This window comes from Varanus komodoensis, unplaced genomic scaffold (assembly GCF_004798865.1).
Source record: "Varanus komodoensis strain SLA01 unplaced genomic scaffold, ASM479886v1 scaffold30, whole genome shotgun sequence".
Classification (NCBI taxonomy): domain Eukaryota; kingdom Metazoa; phylum Chordata; class Lepidosauria; order Squamata; family Varanidae; genus Varanus; species Varanus komodoensis.
Window position 1 is genome coordinate 512,975 of NW_025335762.1, and position 12,962 is coordinate 525,936.

Below are 12,962 nucleotides of genomic sequence, written 5' to 3' on the forward strand. Positions count from 1 at the left end.
CGCATCGATGCCCTTCCGCCTCACAACACCCCGATGAGGTAGGCTAGGCTGAGCGATAGCGAGGCCTGCAAGGTCACCCTGTGAGTTTTGCCAACGTGCAACGTTTTGACGCGGGGGCGAAGGCAGCCGCCGCTTTTCAAGCCACCTCGGCGAGCATGTGCAGAGTTCAAACCATTCTCCCTTCCGCTCCATAACCCAGAAGGGACCCCAGTGGTGTGATCTGCCTGCAAAGGCGAGCGGGACAGGGGCAAGCCCAGCCAGAAAGGGTGCGAGGATCTTCCGTGCCCACGTTCCGCCACGCTCCGTCCGCGCCGGGGACCTTCGCGCTGCGCCGGCTCCAGCCTGCAGGAGGACGGCTCTTGCAGCACCCGGAGGCGGCGCGACTTTAAGAGGAGGACCCGGAAGCGGACGAGCCACGGCGGGGGCCGAATCCTGCCGAGCGCGACCTTCCTGCGCCCGGATCGCTGCGCGTTCGCACGTCTCCATGGGACCCGCGTGTCGCCGCTTCCCGGCCGCCCCGGCTTGCTGATGCGCGGGGGGCTCTCGGGCATCGATCCGCCTGCGCCCTGGCTCGTCGGAGTGGGAGATGGCAGAAACGGCGGCGGGCGCCGGGGAAGTGGAGAGGTACAGCGCTGGCAGGGCGGCTGGCCGCGGGTGGCTGCGAGACGGACGGGCCAGGCTGCTCCGTGCACGTGTGAACGCGGTGGCGCCCGGTGTGCTCTGACGGCCGCAGGCTTGGCTCGGCCCGTGCTGTTTTGAGTGCCTTCGGCGGGCTTGCGCATTTGGCATTTTTGCCTCTTTTCAGTGTTTTCAGGGCACAATTCTATAGGCTGAAAACGCCTCCGTTGCCCCCTCACAGGCTAGTGCTCCTATTCCAGCTTTCAGCACCTTTGCCTGTGGAGATAAACGGAGCTGATCCCAAAGCTACGCGAAGACCCAAGGCGGGAAACATATTCCCACATTCAAATCTTACATAGTTACGTGGTGGCGTTAGGCAACTGTTTTCCTTAGCCGCCTTGTAGCCGCAGAGCTTCATCTGCAGAACCGGGAGAAAAAACTTACAAACCATACAATGCTATTGTGAAGATAGTTGAAGGCTTTGAACACTTCCAAAACAATGTGCAGTGTAACAGGGCACTCTGGGTTGGCCTGTACCACGTTTGAAGTATACCTGTACCTCTGGCATTTCTCAGTGTGGGCTCAGGATTTAGCCACAGTATTTTCCGGAGGGCGATGGTTGTGATTAGTGTATTCTGAGTGTTCAAACTGCTCCTGGTAGGTCATCTTGCAGGTATATGGGATCCTGGGGATCCAAAACCAGGGCTGGATCCAGAAGCACTGCCTAGTTTTCACACCTCTCCTTCAGGGCGGTGTCCAGAAGAGGCTGCATGTTTTCACCTGGATGGCCTCCAGCCAAGTGGACTTTGGTTGTGTCCTGATTAGGTTTCAGTTTGTTGGCCTGCAACAGCTTTACCTGCCTGGTGCCTTGCCGATGTTTCAGAGTATAATACCTGTTGTCACCTGGAGGGCCTCCGGTTGGGGAAGGCTGAGTTAGAGTGGCAGCCTCCAAGCACCCCTTACGGGGACCCCCCCTTCTGGGAACAATTGGAGCTACTACAAAACAGTGCTCTCCCGGACACCCAGTCCAGAGGGACGCACGCTGTGGCCGACGCTGTCACAACTCTGGGCCAAGCGCAACGCCAAGCTCCCATCTGAGTGATTTCCAAGTGGAGACATACTTAGCATTACCAAGATAACAAGCGTTATTACCCTTAGTTCATGCTGGACCTTTGGAGATTCCTGTTTTTTTCCGGGGTCTTTCCCCTCTGGGCAATCTCCCCTTCCGAGCTGTGAATGTGTAACAGTGACGTGCACGTTTGCATTTTCCCAATATTTTAACAGTTAATTGGTTTTATCCTTGTTTTTATCATCGTTTATCAGATGCAGTGTGTTGCTGTTGTTATGGTTGCTTTGTTTTTTGTTTAAGCCATCCAGAGACTTTTAGTACTGGGATGGCATATAAAAACTTTAAAATAAACGAATACATTGCTGACCGCATCCATTTCCCTCAATCTCTTTCGCCTGAGCATGGCGCAGACTGCACCGAAAGCGATGCGCTCTCCCATCTAGCCTCGATCGCGTTGCATTTTAGGGTGCTAATTTTTCATGGACCCCCCTCCCCCACGAGAGGTTTGACTATTGTGTGGTGTGGAAATGCGATCAACATTTGCTCCGGGTGGCTGGATGGTTCCCCTTGTTTGGCCGGCAAGGGGAGGGCTTCTTGTGACCGAGGCTTCAGCCGTGGTCCTTCGGAGGGTGGTTCTTTATGCGTGCGCTCACACGGCCACTCTCTCTGGTCTCCGGCTCCCAGGCACTGCTGGATCTGTTTCGGCACGGAGGGCGATGACCGGTCGGCAGAATGGGTCTGCCCGTGCCGTTGCAAAGGTTCCACCAAATGGATCCACCAGGCCTGCCTCCAGCGGTGGCTGGACGAGAAGCAGAAGGGCAACAGCACAGGGAACGAGAGCTGCCCGCAGTGCGGCACCGAGTACTGCATTGTCTTCCCCAAACTGGGTGAGCATCCGGCTGTCCCGACAGGGCTCCGCTCCGAGGCTGGATTTCCCGTCCTGCCAGCGAGGCGGGGGGCCGTCCGTCCAAGGCGCCAGGCCGGGGCCAGCAGCCGATCCGGCCAGCCACAGAGTCCCGCAGAGCCGCGCATGAGGAGGTGTTGCGCCAGGCAGGTTGCATCCGCACGCAGTGTACAGCAGCCGCCACCGCTCCCGCCTCTCTTGGCCTCCGCCTCCCAGGTCAGGTGTGGGGCAGCCCTCAGGTTGGGCTCACCGCCCTTGCTGTTCCTCAGGGGCCCCCATCGCGCCCAGGGCCCTGCCTTCCACCACCGAGTGGCCCAGTGTAGTCCCTGAAGGAGCGTGACCTTGGCAGAAGAAGAGGCCCATTCCCCTGCCGCCTGCTGCTGCTGAACAGCGTGGTCCCAGCTCCTGAAGGCTCTGAGAGGGAAGGCAAGGCAAAGCAAGGACACCCGCCCCCTCCAGAGCAGAGGCTGCTGCAATGGACTTGGGTCCCTGCTGTGGAAAGGCTCTTTCGGCCCGTTGGCCTGCAGCTCTGGACCTTATTATACTGCTATCCCACCATTTTTCCCTTGAAGGACCTTGGAACTCTGCATGGCAGGGATCACCCTAAGTCAAGGAGTATTAACAGCAGGGTAAAATCAATGGTCTTAATATGTTGAAAGCTATTCGATAAATTACACCTTTGCTGCTGTTAACATGGAATTCCATGTTTGCAAATTGCAAAGTGCCTGTCGGTGCTTAATTCCTTGGCACCCAGCAGCAAGGAAGCAGGAAGCCAGGGCCAGGGGTGGGATATGGAAGGACTGGGTAGTGATCTTCCCCAGTTTACTTCTCCCAGTTGTTTACTCAGTCTGGCTGTGTGGTTGGGATATAATTCGGGTTGTGTCATTTTGCCAGGCCAGGCATTCTGCCACTGGAAGGCCATGATGTTCAGTGGCTTCTTCTGACTTTTATAACCTCCCCTTTGCAGGACCCTTGGTGTATTTCCTGCAGCAAGTGGACCGGGCACTGTCCAAAGTGAGCCCATTTGCAGCGGCAAGCATTGTGGTGGGAACACTGTACTGGTCAGCCGTCACTTATGGGGCAGTCACCGTGATGCAGGTAATGCCTCGCTTTGCAGCCGAGAGGTACCGGATCCAAGAATACCCCTAGCAGAGATGGTTGTCGTCGAATTTGTGTTAAAAGGGATTTAAGAAAATGCAAGGCTTCCTCAAAATGGGCAAAAGCTTTAGATTATTGTAATTATTTTATGCGCTGCTTTCCTCTGTAAAAGGCAGTCTTGAAGTCACTTCACAAAGATACAGAAATCGATGGCAAATATAATAGAAAACCCACCAAAATCAATTTGAACTGTCAGTAGCAGAATAGTACAGATATAAATAAAGCACTAAAGAAAAGATGATCTCAGTGTGCAGTAAGAAATGTTTGTCAACAAAACTCAAAATCTCCCCCCATCTGGGCACCACTGAGAAAGAACTCCATAATGTTGTTGTTAGTCGCGAAGTCATGCCCGACCCATCGCAACCCTGTGGACAGCATTCCTCCAGGCCTTCCTCTCCTCTACCATCCCCAGAGTTCACTCAAGCTCACGCCGACTGCTTCAGTGACCCCATCCAGCCACCTCATCCTCTGCCATCCCCTCCTTCTTTTGCCATCTATTGTTCCCAGCATTAGGCTCTTCTCCAGGGAGTCCTTCCTTCTCATTAGGTGGCCAAAGTATTTGAGTTTCAGCTTCACTACCTGGCCTTCTAAAGAGCAGTCAGGGTTGGCCTACAACTAAACCCCAAGCCTCTTGGGAGGAAAGCCCACAGTGTCAGCCCGAGACAGGGGCCTTGGGGGACTGTCTCGTGAGCCTGGGGCTGGCCTGGAAAGCAGTCGGGCCTCCCAGCATCTCTGCTCACAGAGAGGGCCTCCGAGGGCAGCCGAGGGCTCGTCCTGGGAGAGGCAGTCCATGCGTTACCCAGTCCTGGAGCCAAAAAGGGATTTTGGTTGTGTTTTTGTTTTGTTTTGTTTTGTTTTGTTTTTTGAGTTGCATTGCCCTCGTGGAGGTTTGGTTGTCAGGACAGAAGAAAAAGGTCTCCAGGCGAATGATAACCTGGTTGCGCTGGAAACTTTATACAACATGTGAGAACACGAGGCACATAGAAGAGAGAATGCTGGGTTTAAGCTGTAGCTCGGCCACAGACCTGAGCAGGAGGGCCTCCCTTTCCATCCTGCCCTGCTCTCGTGGGCCTCCGGGCCTCACTGGAGCGGGCAAAGTCAGCTCAGCTCAGACCAGGTGAGGCCGACGTGCAGGCATCTGAGGTGCAGGATTGTGTCCTCTGCGGGTGAGAGCATAGAAACATAGAAAACAGAGCGAGTCAGAAGGGGTTTCCCGGGCCATCTAGTCTGACCTCCGGCACCAGCCGGCTCCGCTCACGACATGCCCACCATGTGGACCTCCAGCCTATCCTTGAACACCCACACCGAGGGGGCCTCCACCACCTCCCCTGGAAGCCCATTCCACACCCTCGGGGTCCTGACTGTCAGGAAGAGCAGAACTGTCCTGCCCGCCTGCGTTGCTGATCCGTCACTTCTGTTTTGCAGGTGGTGGGGCATAAAAAGGGCCTGGACGTGATGGAGCGGGCAGACCCCCTTTTCTTGCTCATGGGGCTTCCCACCATCCCAGTGATGCTGGTCCTGGGCAGGATGATCCGCTGGGAGGACTACGTGCTGCGGGGCTGGCGGAAATACTCCAGCAAGCTGCAGGCGCTGCAGGCGCTGGTGCCAGGTGAGCGTCTCGGCCCGCGGGCTTCTCCTGGGCCGTGCTTTGCTCCGGCTTGTCGGCTGGGCTGGGGCAGGTCAGCGGGCTCAGAGCGGAGACTGCCCGAATCCTTGCCTCCGCAGGGGCCAGCCGTCCCGCCCTGCAGGCCCCGCTGGCAGAGTCGCGCTACCAGAGCGACCGCCTCTCCGTCTCACGCACGCTCTGCGGCGCCCTCATCTTCCCCACCATCGCCAACCTGGTTGGCAGAGTCACCTTCCGCCGCGTCAACTCCAGCCTCCAGCGTACCATCCTGGTGAGTCCGGGGAGAAGGGGCAGAGGGGCCGGCCGGGCACGACATTTGGGTCGGGATTCGGAGGGTCCCCGTCTGCACGCAGTCCGGTATGGACTGCCCTTGTGCCTCAGCACTGCTCAGCAGCTTCCCCACCGGTGCATCATTCAGGACCATAGATTTCGTAGTACGGTGCATGGGTCGCGTAGTCAAGGTAGCAAGCTCCGCCGTGGGTTCTCCATTGAAAGGCTCGCAAGGAGCCAGGCTGGGAGAGAAGTGCTCAAGGCCAGGAGCTGGGGTAGGCCCTGCTGTCTGCAGGCACAGGTGCCTTTCCTAGCACCCGTCCACATGCTCTGGGCCTTCCGCCTCAGAACAGCGCACGTGCTCTTCCTGGCAGCTGGGGTCGCCTCAAAGCCAAGCCGGTGCTTCCCACAGCTGCTGCTTCTCTTTCCCGGGAGCACAGCTGCCTCCGTTTCATCCCTGAAGTGAGGAGCTGTTGGGTGAGAGCTGGGAGGGCCCGGGGAGGGGAGGAGCCCCCTGGGAAATCCTGAAGGTGCGAGGCAAAAGACCACCCCTGGCTGCAAAATCAACCCCCTGTTGTAAGCCTTCCTCCCTCAAAAACACCCCAGTTCCCTCCCCCATGCAAGCCTTCGCCAGCTGGTGCCCTCTGGGTGCGTTTGCCCTCAACTCCCATCAGTGGCCGTGGCTGGGGAAGATGGGAGCTGCAGTCCAATGACTGGAGGGCACCGTACTGGGGAAGGCTGCAGGGCCGTGCCCGGGGGCGTTGGTTCTGGCAGTGATGCGGCAACACGCAGCAAGCGCCGCATCGGCCAGCCCGGGGCTCGTTGGGATCCCCTGGGGGGTGGTGGCACTGCCCGCTCGCCCCCGAAAGCCGAGGCACCCTGCCCGCGGCTGCCCCTTTGGGGCTGTCCACCGGTGGCCTGGGGAGGCGGGGGTCCTGCGCTCTGCTCCGCGAGATGATCTCGGAGGGCTCTTTCGCCTGGCAGGGCGGAATTGCGTTTGTCGCCATCAAGGGGGCCCTGAAGGTCTACTTCCGCCAGCAGCAGTACTCGATCCAGGCCAACCGCCGCATCCTCGACTTTGTGGAGAAGGAGGACGCAGAGGAGGATGCCGTCCAGCCGGACGAGGACAGCGGCAGCGAAGCGGGGCTCAGCTAGGGGGCGAGTGCTGCCCTGGGGGCTGCTGGACTCGGGGGGCAAGGTCCTCCCACACCGGATGTTCCGGCCAGGCAGTCCCACGTGCAGGCAGCGGGTGCCGAGGAGGCAGACAGAGGGTTGGCTGGGCAGGAGCAGCGCTAGGAGGAGTCTTCCTCGACCGTGAAAGCCGCTTGGTTTTAAGCCGGGGGCTTCTTCGGGGGCTCTCTGGTTTCTCCTCTGGGCTCGTTCTGCATTCCGTGTGGATCCGCTCGCTAATCTCTAGACACCAGGATCGAAATAAACGGAGGATTTCCGCTGCAGGAAACCCTCCCCGCACACTTGCGCATCCATCGTGCTCCTTTGCTCTTGCTGGTTGAAGGTCTGCCCCCCACACAGCTGCATCCCCCCAGGAATCGGGAGGCGGGCGACCCTCGTGGCCCCAGGAGAGCTGATGGCCCACGCCGCTGCAGCGAGCTCCGTGCCCGAGCAGGGTTTGGGCGGCGGCCCCCCAGGGCCCGCCCATCGGTATTTCGCATGCTGGACTGTTTATCGCTGTGAACCTCGGAGGGGGCAGCTCCTCTCGGGGGGCTCCTCCAGTGTGGAGTGCAGCTGTCCAAGCGTGGGGCTTGGGGGTGCTGCGGAAAGGTTGGGCATGGCACATCTGGAGAAAGGGCGGCTTAGGCCTTCCTGGAGACACCAGTCTCTGATTTAGGAAATCTTGTTTCCCAATTCCCCCAGACCCTTACTGAGGGATGAGGGGAAAGCACTCTGTAGCTGCTCAGGGGCACTTCTGTCAAGCCCGACATACCTGACTGGACATGTGGGCAGCAAGCAATCCTGTATATCCACAGAGAGAAAGCCATAATGACCCAACGGAGCTCATCACCCAAAGTGTACACCATACAGTTTCATTCTCTGCAGCTGCCAAATTATTTACAACCTAAATAGCAACTGGATCCTTCAGCTCACCTTTCCTCAAGGCTAACCTGGTAAGACACACCACCGGTTTCTTAACATCAGAACTGACGATGTCAGAGAAGGGGAAGGTAGTGTGAAACGGGAACACGACCCTATGCCTGTCAAGACCGAAACGAGTCGTACAGCTCCCACCTTGTTCCGTTTCAGCAGGTATACGTAAATAAGATGATTCACCCAGACAAAGCCAAGCTTTGCTCGCCACAGAAACTCCCAGGGACCACAGACCTCCTCAGATTCCCCTTCCTGAATCCAAGGATACTGCTGCAACTTTGGGATGGGGCCCCTTCCCCTTCCCAGCGGAAGGAACCAGTGTGGTTGCTTTTTGAGGTCTCAGGTGTGTCCTTGGAGGACCGGGGAAAGGCCAAGAGAGGGTGGTCTGGGGGTGAGGAGAGAAAAGGCAAGCCCTGGAAATACAAAAATCCTATGGACTCGCCGTGGCCTACCCTGGCCCAGTCCAGCCCTGCCTTGCGTCTCTGTTAGATGAGCTCAAAGACCTGGCTCAGAGTTGAAGACTCTTTAAAAAGAGGGCAGAAAAGCAAAACTTGTCTCCATTGCTTATCCCGCTGCACAGAGCTCAGGATTCCTAAAAGCTGCTGAGACTGTAGGCTTTTGTCTGCAGGTACCACTCCCGAAAGGTGTCTCCCAAGAGTGTTGGCCGGGGGAGCCCTAGATTGAAATTCCTGCTTGGCCTGGAAGGGTTCCTCCTCATTCCAGCTCTCGGGGGTTGTGAAGATAGAGCAAGGAGGGGGAGGCTGTGTATGGCACTCTGCGTGCCCCTGGGCAGGATCAAAATGCCCTGAATAGGATGCCCCCTTGTGCTTTTGATAGCCCTGCTTTGCTGTGCCTTTACTGCAAATGCTACGGCAATTCTGCCTATCAAGCAAATACTTGATTTTTCTCAATTGTTGTTGGTTTACCCACTTGCTAATAAAGGATGCAGAGTTAAGTCTTCACTTGCTTCTACTGCAGTAAATTAGCCGTTCGGCATCAGTGAATATCTACTGATTCACCTGCCCTTTTTCCTGAGGACTAAACCGAGAGAGGGGAAGAACACGAGAACTCTTGCTGGTCAAAGGAAGGAACGGGAGCCACAGAGGGCACCTGGCCCAAACCCTCCCCTGCCCCGCATGCTTTTCACCTGTGAATATCGATTTTGCTCCTTAGCGCAACTTGCATTCAGAAAGAAACAAGTATCTGCCTTTGAATCTGACAGAAATACTGAACTTTGCTATTTTACAAAGAGAAAATAGCCACTGGTTGTATGGAAAACATTTTTAAAAAAATGCCGCTGTGACTGACTGAAGGGGCAATCCTATACAAGTTTAGCCAGGAAAGGCCTACCACTCCCAGTGTAAGGGCACCCTTAATCTTTCAGGCGTCCACTCGTTTTTACAGCTTTTGGCCACAAGGTGGCGCCGGCACCTTACGCCAAGTCAAGGACCGCAGCACTTTCTCTTCAACTGAATTCCCTCCTCCCATTTCCAAGGGAGGAGGTTCAAGTGCGAGGGGCGCTCAATGTATTCTCGGTATCAGCATGAAGAAAAAGGAATGATAAATTGAAATAATTTTTATTTTTCAATGTAGTCCCCCATAACTTCAATACACTTATTACATCTAGAAATTAACTTTTCAATTCCCTGTAAAAAATACCCTTCCTCCTTGTCTAAAAAATGTGCATTAATTGCGGCCTTGAGCTCTTCATCGTCGGAAAATCACTTTCCACAAAGATCTTTGTTTAAATTCGGGAATAGGTAGTAGTCACTGGGGGCCAGGTCCGGGCTACAGGGTGGGTGGTTTATTTCTTCGAAACCACAGTCTCGCACAGCAGCCTTCGAAACACGCGCCATGTGAATGGGCGCGTTGTCGTGAAGAAGCAACACACCTACACTCAGTTTTCCCGCCTTTTTTCTTTAATTGCTTCTTTTAAATCACGCAGAGTGGTTGCATTTATGGTTTCACCTTTTTTTCGTGTACTCGATCAATAAAATTCCCTTTGAGTCCCAAAACTGTGGCCATGATTTTTCCAGCCGATGGAGTGACTTTGAACTCTTCGCGAATGATTTTTTGACTTTTTCCTTGTTTTGTAAGGAACCTAATCACAGTGCGGTGCTCGATTTTCTTCAACATGGTCGTGTCAGTCATCATGGTCGTCTTTCACTGAGGATTACTAGGGAACTAATGATCACACTTTGAAATTTTGCATGTATACCCTCAGATAGGGTCATTAGCTAATGAAATAAGTTACCCACATCATTAGCAAATCAACCCAATAGTGAGAATACATTGAACGCCCCTCGTAGGTTAGATAAGGAAACATTAACTGCACTAGAAATGTGCAAGCTTTGGAGATACACAGAGCTCTTCTATCCAGCAAAATGGAAAAGTAGCTTGCACTCACCCTTGAAAGGGAAAAGTGGTTATACAGTTTTTATAGGGACAACCTGAGTGGAAGAGACGATCATCCATCCAGAGCAGCATTTTTCAAGCGATGACTAGCCAGACCCCTCACAAGCGGGAAATGAAGTGAAGTCGCACACTCTCAGTCTAGCCTACATCACAGAGTTGTTGTGAGGGTAAAATTAGCACAGGAGACCCTACCTCTGAGCTCTGTGAGAGTAGGGCAGATGAAAATGCGCCAGTGCCGTGCAATGACCCTGGCAGCTGGCGTGCAGAGGGAAGCCTGCCTTTGGGCAGGGCCCGTTTAGCTCTCGTGACAAGCGGCCGGTGACCATCCTTTTCTTCCACGGCTCTGCTTGGTCTTTTTGAGATGCCACCGGCCTCTGTGGCCGTCTCCACACCTTGGCCTGTCCGGTAACCAGCTTCAGTCAATGTTTGCCAGAATTTGCCACCTGGCCAGGAGGAAGGGGGAAGCCCGGCTGTGAAGGGCCGTGTGCCGGGGCCGGTTTGCCTGGCTGCAGAGGGGCCTCTCTCTGTGTCTCCCTGCCGCTGTGTCTCACACACACACACACACACACACACACACACATTCCCCCGCCCTGAGGGAAGGGGCTCCCGACCCTTCCGCAGTAGGGTTGAATGGGGGCTTGAAACCAGCTTACCCTGGAAGAGGCCCGGGGTCACTGAGGAGTACTGAGCCACGGGGCAACCCCAGCCTGCCTGGGGCCCCAATCCAATCCACTGGTGTTGCCCAGGTGACCTGGGAGGGGGCGACCCCACTCTCAACGCCAGCCTAAGTGCCCGAGGGCAACGAACCCCAACCCCAAAGGTCCAGCAGCATGGGCGACCCGGACAAGACGAGCGGACCCCATGAGTGTGCCGTCACTGGGCACCGGGTCCACTTAAGAGCCGTCCTGACGTTGCCACCGCGGCACCAGGCAGAGCCATTTCCCCCGAAGGCTCGTCTGTTTAGCTGCGAGGCAGAGTCTGTCGAGCTCCCAAACAGCGGCCAAGGACCATGTGGGGTTTGCAGGCTGTGGGGCGCCCCTCCCCGTCTCAGGTGGAAGTCTGGACCTTCTGGATGGACACTTCCCAAGTGTCCGTGGAGCTACGGACACTTCCCAGCGCAGCCCGGGAGTCACCGTCAGATTCGGAACAAGCAGGGCAGAGGGGGCCGAGCCCTTCAAAGCCCCTTCGACAGTTCCTCCTGAAGAATCTCAGGCCAAGCGTGAGAAATGGCCTGCTTTGGAAGAGGAGGAAGGGCTTTCAGGGGGTGGAGAGCGGTGCCTTGACCCTGGGAGGAGGTGTGGGGAGAGACATGCTGGAGGGCCCCCCAGCGGTGCAGCCTGCAGCCTTTCTGAGCAGGAGGGACTGAGGGGAAGCTTCCAGCTTGGATTTAACTCTTTACATGGGCAGAGGCTTCCCTTTCCAGTTGGGCAGACAGCTATTGAAAGTCCAGACTGTTCTGTGGTCTGTGGAGTCCCAATAAAAGAGCCGCATTTTCAGAGGACTGTCCTGAGTCTGGGAACCGGAGGGCAGGACCAGCCCACAGACACCCACAAAGAAGCACTTTTTGCAAAAGGCATAATTATACGTTGCTGTCAGATGTGCTGCTTCCTTTTTCCTTTTAGATTCCTGAAGTAACTCATGAAAAATGAGTCTCCTGTCTGTGGCTATTTGCCATATGAGTTAACAAAAGACATTTGACATCTAGAGGCAGGATGTATTTCATTTATTGCCAGGTGCTCGAGTCAAATTCTGGCATCCAACCTTCGGGATTCCTCAGATGCCACGGCCTTGCCTTTCCTCCGCACCAGCCCCTCCTCCAGCCCCCGATTAGGTGCTGCTTTCCTGTTTTCGCTCCTTTTCCACCCACTCTCAAAGGCTGAAATGTCTCCCCCACGGCTTCCTTACTGGCAGTACGAGTTTTAAGCCAAAATACGTGGATACCTTTTCTATCCTGGCTGTGTGCGTTTGGCTTTCCTCACGTCCAGCTTGGGAACATGGCCCCGAAAGCTCCCCGGAATGGAATCTGGCCCTTGGCTGGAAAGGGCTTGGCATTCCCGCCTCTGTCGCCGTTTGCCAGTCAGCCTATCCAAATGTCGCGCCCTCCCCAGGAGCCCACCCTCCGTTCATCCCACCGCTTGCTGGCGAGGCCCCTGGAGCCAAGCTACCGGCTCCCCCCCCCCCCCCCCCCCCCCCCCCTTCCCCCCCCCCCTTTCGGGGGGGGGCCCCGGGGCCCCCCTACCCCGCCCCCCCCCCCCCCGAAATCTCCTCGCTTCGTGCTTAATTCAGAGGCGTGCAGCAGGGCTCCCCAGCTTTGGCACTCTGGCTCTCCCTGGTTGCTAAGTGACGGTGATCCGGCTCAGGGCTGAATCATCCCAGCCTTAATCCCCCCCCAGCCTCCCCTCCAGTCCCACCCAGTCACTCCAGTTCCCCTCTCCCCCACATCCCTCTCCCAGTTTATTTCCAGGAGGCTGGGATGTTCTGCCCCATATTCAGGAATGGGAAGCAAGGCACTGCGTTTGAGCACCTGCTTCGGGGTCTGCAAAAAGCTGGCCAGCCGGACACAAAACTGGCAAGTGGAGGAAGAGGAGGGAGAGGGTCTTTGGGGTGGGTGAGGGGCTTGGAAAGTGATCAGAGAACACAAGTGGTGCAAAGTGAATTACATCCGCTTGATCCTCTGGTGCGAAATAGAGCCAGGAGAAATGTTCGCAGCACAATAATATTGGCTTCCCACAGAAAGGGAATGGTGGCTTATTTTCATTAGCTGCAAAGGGAAAGGTTATATAACCCCCCCCCACCACCCA

General features: G+C 56.0%; 1 protein-coding gene across 2 annotated transcripts; it reads left to right on the forward strand.

Moving 5' to 3' along the window:
- The first annotated feature begins 421 nt into the window (after positions 1-421).
- Positions 422-7,115, forward strand: LOC123027076 (E3 ubiquitin-protein ligase MARCHF5-like). 2 transcript variants are annotated; one of them, XM_044437457.1, is made up of 6 exons: positions 422-624; positions 2,372-2,574; positions 3,559-3,689; positions 5,175-5,358; positions 5,475-5,644; positions 6,685-7,115. In XM_044437457.1, the coding sequence occupies exons 1-6, from the start codon at positions 587-589 to the stop codon at positions 6,796-6,798; spliced, it is 840 nt and encodes a 279-aa protein (XP_044293392.1). In that variant the 5' UTR covers positions 422-586; the 3' UTR covers positions 6,799-7,115. The 2 variants fall into 2 exon arrangements, with proteins under 2 accessions (XP_044293392.1, XP_044293391.1); XM_044437456.1 differs by having other exon boundaries at positions 424-624; positions 6,628-7,115.
- The last annotated feature ends 5,847 nt before the right edge of the window (positions 7,116-12,962 follow it).

Excerpts from the sequence above, each read along its gene's own strand:
- LOC123027076 (XM_044437456.1), top strand. The coding sequence starts at position 587 with ATGGCAGAAACGGCGGCGGGCGCCGGGGAAGTGGAGAG. Across the intron at positions 625-2,371 it reads GGCGCCGGGGAAGTGGAGAG|GCACTGCTGGATCTGTTTCG; the intron begins GTACAGCGCTGG and ends TCCGGCTCCCAG. Across the intron at positions 5,645-6,627 it reads GCCTCCAGCGTACCATCCTG|GGCGGAATTGCGTTTGTCGC; the intron begins GTGAGTCCGGGG and ends TTCGCCTGGCAG.